Source organism: Spinacia oleracea, chromosome 5 (genome assembly GCF_020520425.1).
Source record: "Spinacia oleracea cultivar Varoflay chromosome 5, BTI_SOV_V1, whole genome shotgun sequence".
Taxonomy (NCBI): Eukaryota; Viridiplantae; Streptophyta; class Magnoliopsida; order Caryophyllales; family Amaranthaceae; genus Spinacia; species Spinacia oleracea.
The window spans coordinates 5,254,027-5,261,886 of NC_079491.1; the positions used below are offsets into that span (position 1 = coordinate 5,254,027).

General features: G+C 36.1%; 2 protein-coding genes across 2 annotated transcripts; one reads left to right on the forward strand and one right to left on the reverse strand.

Annotated features, from left to right (window-relative positions):
* Positions 1-813: 813 nt before the first annotated feature.
* On the reverse strand, positions 814-2,616 carry LOC110805051 (uncharacterized). Its single transcript, XM_056828405.1, has 4 exons — positions 2,598-2,616; positions 1,778-1,826; positions 1,488-1,662; positions 814-1,402 (listed from the first exon to the last, which is right to left on the reverse strand). The coding sequence occupies exons 1-4, from the start codon at positions 2,614-2,616 to the stop codon at positions 920-922; spliced, it is 726 nt and encodes a 241-aa protein (XP_056684383.1). The 3' UTR covers positions 814-919.
* A 1,850-nt stretch (positions 2,617-4,466) lies between these two features.
* LOC110805052 (fasciclin-like arabinogalactan protein 21) lies at positions 4,467-5,614 on the forward strand. The gene has a single exon (XM_022010655.2). The coding sequence runs from the start codon at positions 4,552-4,554 to the stop codon at positions 5,392-5,394; it is 843 nt and encodes a 280-aa protein (XP_021866347.1). The 5' UTR covers positions 4,467-4,551; the 3' UTR covers positions 5,395-5,614.
* The last annotated feature ends 2,246 nt before the right edge of the window (positions 5,615-7,860 follow it).

Consider the following 7,860-nt stretch of genomic DNA (forward strand, 5'->3'; position numbering starts at 1 on the left):
CAATAACTAGGTCTACTCGTTTTGGAGGAACTGGTATTGTTGTGGCACAACACTTGCACCTGTCCACCAGACTTCATAATCAACCTCCTCAAATCACTGAACATGTAATGCAGTTTAAATTACAGAAAGCCGAGACAAACCCAGAAATTAAATTACGTGTAGTAATATCATGATCACTAGACCGCGCAGCAGGAAGAATGATTTACAAAACAGAATTTTAGGGTGATTTTTTCTGATTTTACCTAAACCAAATTACATAAGAAGCATATGAGTATAAGACCTTAAGCAAGAAACTATGTAATTGTACATCAAGCTTCCAAGATACAGAAACGGTAAGGGTATTGTTAGGAATTAAACACAACTTAGTTAAGTCGACAAGAATACGAAGGTAGATATATTTTGGTATGTAACCATCGATAGGATTATTTAGACTTGAGGAGCAGATATAATTCTAGTAGATGTAGGTTTCTAGTCTAGCCTATAAAGGAGGATTTATGCCTAGTTAGAAAATAAGAGGGAAAATACATTGGTGAGATGAATCATCAATTGAGGGTTTATTGTATTATCTTGCAGGAATTTAATAATACGATAATATTTGAGGGGGAAATCTAAATTCCTCACAAACACTTGTGTCTTTTATTATTGTTTTTGCTATTTGTTTTATATTGCATTTGCGGGTTTGTTCCTAATCGTTTGTGGCGGGCGTTTGGTTATAAAGACTTATAACAGGTATATATATAGAATGAACAATGGCATGTCATGGGAATCGACATTTTACCAAGTGCACCCAGTACGGACACAGAGATATGCTCACAGGAGTCACAATTCCACCAAATAAGAGTTTCATGAGAATCACACAAATTATAGGGGAAACTCAAAGTATTGTACTAGACTATGACTTGCTCACCAAAATAAACAACTATATATTGGATGAGCAACCTTGAATGAAATGAATGTGGCCTTTGCTAAGCACATCTTTCACATCAAATGGAGTTGAAACCAATTGACTCTCTGAAACAAGCTTTCTTTGCTCAACCAATCTTCTTTTCACTTCACACAACTCTGCTTCGAGCTCGGATTCCACCATCTCAAGTTCCATAGTAATCTTTTCTTTGTGAAGCACCAAAGCCTTTTCTACAAAGGGAACTAGCCATTCTAGTTTTAAATGCATCGATCGAAGGTCAAGTAGGGTTGAATTTAGGTATTTAGCTTGAGAGTCATTCAATGACTTCCCTGAGTCACTTTGAAGAATAATTATTATCTTTGCCAAAGACTCTAAGGTACATGTAAGGAAGCTGTCACTGTGTAGAACATGCCCTTGAATTATGTTTCCATGCTTATCCCAGATCTTCTGCAAAATTGGGATCATGTGTGAGCTCACATCAACTCCATGGAACTTTTCCTGTGAAACACCATCTTCAACAATTAGCATAAGGAATGAAATCTGTTAGTTACAATTTACAAGAGATGGATACAAATTATGTTACCTTAGTACAAAAACAGATGTCTGAAAGAGTTTCCATATCAACTACTGTTGGATTTTGGAACTGAGATACTAGATTAGAACCGACATTTGTTCCTTTAAATCTCTGCATTGCAGTGACACTTTCGTGGAGCTGAAGCGGAGAAACAGTAGCTAGAGCAGAAAGTTCTTTGGGAACACTTCAAAATAAGCAATTACCACATACAATCTCAAGTTAGCGGCTATATTACCAGTTTACCACATACCAAATCAACTACAGCCAGTTCAATGCTGAAAGTTTAAGGGCAATCTTACCATTTGGACGAACATTTGTGTAAAGAAATTGTGTTCTGATCCCCAAACTCTGGAACAAGGAAATTCAAGTTTTTTAGTGCAAGAGAATAAATAAGAAAATGGAAAGAAGCTCCAATATTCGAAGAGCTTCAATATGATAAGCTAAGCTAAAATATATACCTTGTTGAGCTATGTCCTCAACAGTTTCCACATTCTCCACAAGTTCAATATTAGTGGGTGAGATCAAGGTCAATTTGAAGCAATTGGAAGGGATGAAGCTCTTTGCAGCTCATCAGTTTCCCTGACCAAATATCCAGAAGATTATCTTATCTCAAAGTAATCATTTTCCCTTAAAACTAAAAGCTTACATTAACTGACTAACACAATGTACAAGAGGCAATCTTGATACAAGAGAATATTTCTTGTGCCACCTCGATTCGTGAGAAAACTGAATAATTTTATGTTTTCAGGAATAGACTTAAACGGAAAGCGTAAACAACTTTAAGAAACGGAGGTAATATGGTGTGAGTAAAGTTAAACAAATTTGAGTTTTTAAATTGTTTGATTGATAGAGGTACGTTGGAAAAATTGGATGATTAAATAGAAAAATGTTAAGTAAACACAACATTTCAGGACATCCTAACTCCTACGGCACTGTTTGTTTAAGGGGGTAATCATCCTGAAGAAAGTGGTTTTCCTTATTTTCCTATGTTTGTTTGGGCAACCCAACTGGAGGAAAAGTGAGACATAAAAGAGTTTTCCATACTCCATAGATGAAAATTCTCTTTCCTGTGTAATAGTTAATTGGAATGTCGTCACACTTTCCCTTCGCTTCCCCTACCTCTCTCCTCTTCCAACATGTTTGTCTCTCCTTCTTGGCCGTGTTTTCGTTGATCTCAATTATCGACCAAATAAATATTCATTGTTTGATGATTATTGATTTGGATCTATAGATAAATTTGTGTTCTTTGTCTTAAATTTAACATAATTACTTTGAGTATAAGTTTAGTTCCGGTAGTTTCCCAAACTCGCAATTCTGGTGAAACTTATAATTTCATCTTTTTATGTTGATTTTTTTCTAAATTTGTTGAGGAATGTATCGTCTTATTTCACATTGTCATCTATTTTTTTGTTAAGTTTTTTGTTTTTTCATAAAAGCCCCCAAGGTTGAACGAAATGCACCAAATACCCTTAACTTTTCAGAAATGCACCAACCCTTGAGGTTTTATAAAAATGCACAAAATATCCTAAAGTTTGTGAAAATACGCCATTATACTCTTATTGACTAACGGTTGTACATTAACACCGTTAGTGATTAACCTCTAACTATCTTAATTAACCCATATTTAACGCAACTACCTAAATAACTAGTAATTGATTTTATTTCAAATTAATTTATAAAATATTAATAAAATTAACAAAAACAAAACTCTCTCATTCTCTATCCTCACACGCTCCCAGCCACCTCCACTAGTCCGGAAACACGACAACTAAAAAGTAACAACGGCGTTTTACAAACATGTAAATTCATATCATAAATGGATATTGTTTTAAAACACTTTTTGACACAAGCTCAATGTTGTGAAATTTACTTTTTTATAAGATTTATAACTCGGGTTGTAATTTAAAATGAGGAGTACAAATTCATAAGATTTGTATTGAAATATACAACTATAGAAGTTTATTGAAAATAAAGTTTTGTTCTATTCGACTTATTTTGACTAAACTTATGTTATTTGAACTTATCTGAACTTAGTTTATCTGAAGAAAAAAAAACTTATTTTGTGTGAAAAAAACTTATTTGTGTGTTGAAATATCTGAAAAAACTTATTTTTGCTGAACTTATATTATATGAACTTATCTGAACTTATTGGAACTTATCTGAACTTATTTTGTTTGAAATAAGTTAAAATAAGTCAAACATAACCAAGCTAAAACTCTTATACTATATAGTTCGTTGTTCCGGACTTTCGCTTACATAACATCATACTTCCTCCATTCTTATTTTACACGACAATCGGAGTTTAGGCATTATTTACACATGCTGCTTTGACTTCCTTTCACTATGATTTATACTTAAGAAAAAATATAGTCGTGTGCGGTCTTGTTAGATTCGTCTCAATAAATATTTTTTAAATATCAACTTTTTATAAATCTTTTTATCCATAATTAAAAATATTAATGTTTGAAATCGTGCATTGACAATTTTGACTAAATAATTGTATCATTTAAATAAGAACAGATGAAGGTCAAGTGTCGATGTTTCATTAAACTAAATAACATGATTTCACTTATGCACGACACTTTTCGAAAAGTTAGAAGGTCAAGTGTCGATGTTTCATGACATGGCTAAAAATTCACGTTTATATACTTCTTCTATTATTGAATTTATATTTAGAGCTTTTTTGAAATATTTTTTTAAATGATATCATATTCTGATGTTTTTGTCGGAAAATAACTCAGATTGTAATTTAATGTTAGGTATAAAGTTTAATGTTATAATTTACAAATCTGAAAGTTTTAGTTATAATTGACAAAGGTACAACTTTTTTTGGATTGCACTTTACAAATTAGGATTTGCCGATTTGGGGAGACCTCAGCTCATTTGTACACAAAGCATTTCAGACCTGCGGATAACACACTTGCACAATATCAACTTAACTAATTAATATTTCCTAATTAATATTCGTATAAATATCAGATTAACTGATTAATCCTCATAATCTTTCTGTTTCACTACAACTAACTGCTAAAAAACCCAGATTTTCTCCCAAGAAATCAAACCGCCTGCTTCCATGGCTACTACCACCGCCGCAATAATCTTTTTCTCTCTCCTGGTCACAATTTCCGCCACCATTACTTCCGCCATTCACCTCAATTTTACCACCTTCAACATCGCCCCAACCCCATCTCCCATCTCACAACCACCACTTCCTTCACTCTCCGACCTCCCACAACCACCGCCGACTCACCTCCAAGATTCACCGCAGCAACAACAATTCAACTCCATTATCGACTCAATTGTCGGCGCCGGCGACTTCAGCAACTGGGCTAACCTTCTTGCTCAGGCGGACCCGTCTCTTTTCCCTCTCACCGCCACCTTGTTCGTTCCAGAAGACGGCGCTTTTCTTCCCGGAAACGCCCCTCCTCCAGCCACCTCCGGCAATTCCATCGACGCACTTCTCTTCCCTTACCACATCGTTCCTCGGAGGTTCACTTTCGCCGAACTCCGGCAGTTTCCATGTGGGGCCCGCCTCCCTACTCTCCTCCCCGGGAAAACCCTCCTGATAACTAACACTTCTGCCAGCAACTACACCATAAACGGAGTCCTAATCGGGCACCCGGATCTCTTTCAAAGCTCCATCGTTGCCGTTCATGGAATCAAGAATGTTCTTGATTATGAGATATTCGGTGAAGATGCTGCCTCGCCGGGAAATTCTGTTGCCTTGCCGGAAAATACGCCAGACACAATCCTCTCCTCTCCATTACCTGAGTTGAAACAGAATCCAAGAAGGCCAGAAAACGAGGTGAGCTCGGCTGCTAAGGCTCAAGGAGAGATGTATATGGATGATGTTGGTACTATTCTGGGTATTGTTTCTTGGCCTGTATTGATCTTTTTACTACTTGCAATCTTGTAGTTGCTGTTTAGTGTGCATAATCTGATAAGACTGAGTAATCTTGTGTAATTGATGTCCATAATCTGGGAGATGTTAGTTGTTAAATTGATCTTGTAATAATAGACTTGATCTGAGTATATTCAATTTTGGATGTAGAAATACTGTTAGATTGTGAATTCTATCACATACTGTGTGTATTGAGAATTTGGAAGCTGAATAAAACACTTACTTTCTTGATGAACTGTTAAATTCAGAAATTCTTGTTTCTATCTGTTAAATTCAGAATTTACTGCAAGAATTTTCATCTGTTAATTCCTGTGTAGAACTGACTAATCCATATTACCTTTAATGAAAACATTAGAAGAGACTACAAAATAAAAACTACTTGTACATCAGTACTTCAGTAGGTAGAGATGTGACTTAAGATTGAAGCAATGGAACACCATACAGATTATATCGAGAATTTCAGTAGGATACTCTATTTTCATTAAGAATAGTTCCAGAGAAATATGGTTTCCTTGGACTGAAATCTAGTCAGATGTTTGCAAACAGCAACATAACCAAATTGGGTTCAAAACAATATCTATATACAGCAATCAGCCAATGGATGAACCAACTGCAGTTTCCGGATAACTTCGGACAAGCAACTAACACTCGAGTAGGCAGGATCAAAATCTGTATTTGATACACTTGCACAATTAAGCTACCTCTTAATCTATAAGCTTGAAAGTTCCTTACTATGAGAAACAGAGTCGGTTATGAAACCTTACAATTTACATTCTACTGATGTGCTAGTTTACTACAGAAAATTCAGGTCCCTCAGTCACCAGCGAGGTTTACTCCGTAGTGTCTAGATAGACGGTTTGAGGTGCCATCAACTAATATGGAATCCATCATCTCGTACTTCTGATAATGCCCCTTTTAGGACCTCAGCTTGCTTCTTTGAGAATTGAGAGAGCATCTCTTCCTCTAGCTGCTTCTGTCACAGCAAATGACATCACACCAATATATGAGCATAACAAACAAAGTGAGAACCTGGTTATGATTGAAATTGAAAGCAACATGAATCAATTCTCTGGTAAACTTCTTTTGGCTCAAAATAATACCATCAGCAGCGTATCCCACTTCAATCCCCAAAAAATAACTCAAATTTCCCAGATCTTTTATACCGAACAACTGATGCAGATTGATCTTCAATTCATCCATAGCCTGCATGTCTGTTCTAGTCAAGATAATGTCATCCACATAGACTGCAGCAATGCAAATCAAACCATTGTTTCCTTTAATGAAAAATATGTAATCATTCTTGGACTGCTCAAAATTCATGTCAGTTAGTGACTTGACAAGCTTCTCAAACCATTGTGTTGAAGCTTGTTTGAGTCCATATATGGATTTCTTCAACCTGCAAACCTTATTCTCCGGGTTAGGAATACTTTCTGGTATCTTCATGTAAACTTCCTCTTTCATTTCCCCATGTAAAAAAAGCATTATTCACATCAAGCTGAAATAAGGGCCATTTCTTACTTGCGGCAATGACAAGTAAACGTCTCACTGTGTTCATCTTTACAACGGGGCTAAAAGTCTCTTCATAGTCAACTCCATATTTCTGATTGTAACCCTTGGCTACCAATCTAGCCTTGCACCTCACAAGTTCACCATTTGCTTTCAACTTTACTTTGAACACCCACTTACACCCTATTGCTTTCTTTCCTTTTGGCAAGTCAACAAGTTCCCAAGTTTCATTCTGTCTGAGGGCATCGATTTCCTTGTTCATTGCTTCAATCCAAAGAGGATCTTGAGATGCTTGAGTGTAATTAAGTGGTCCATGAATATCACAAGTGTGGGCTATGAAACATTTATGCGAGTCAGGAAAATTGGCAAAAGAAAGCAGGTTACACCAATGATGTGTAAACTGGTCAGAAGTGACTGCAGTGTGGCAGTTGTAATCTTTAAGGTAAGAAAAGGAGGCTTGTGTGGTCTTGTTGATGTTCTAGTAGGAATAGGTTGAGGGTTATGGTTGTCTGAGAGACTAGGGAACAGAAGAAATAGAAAAATCAGGGAGAACAATTTCATCAGAATCGGTTTCGGACGTAAAATCATAATGTGTGGAATCTGAGTGTCATTTCAAAGAGAGGTTCAGGTGGGTTATCATGAGATGGGAAGATGGTATTTGAGGTAGAAAAGTCTGGTATCTCATGTTAAATAGGTGCAGTTGATGCAGGGAGATAAATTGCAGTTGAAAAAACTGAATTTAGGTTGTGTTTCTTATGAGCAAGATGATAAGGAAAATGTTTCTCATGAAACTTGACATTCCTTTGATCTTGTGAGTCGTAAGATCAAGTAACTTGTAGCCTTTCTGACTGACTGAGTTTCCCAACAGAACCAAGGTGCGCCTCTATCATCCATTTTACTTCTGTTAATCTTTGATGTCAAGGCATAACACAAACACGTGATAAGGTAACTCGTTAGTTATCACTTTCAAAGGCA

What these genes read in the sequence shown, in the direction of transcription:
- LOC110805052 (XM_022010655.2), top strand. Translation starts at nt 4,552, where the DNA reads ATGGCTACTACCACCGCCGCAATAATCTTTTTCTCTCTCCTGGTCACA.
- LOC110805051 (XM_056828405.1), bottom strand. An exon ending in CACAAATGTTCGTCCAAATG is followed by an intron (nt 1,663 to 1,777) that starts GTAAGATTGCCC and finishes CTTATTTTGAAG; the next exon opens with TGTTCCCAAAGAACTTTCTG. An exon ending in ACATCTGTTTTTGTACTAAG is followed by an intron (nt 1,403 to 1,487) that starts GTAACATAATTT and finishes GGTGTTTCACAG; the next exon opens with GAAAAGTTCCATGGAGTTGA.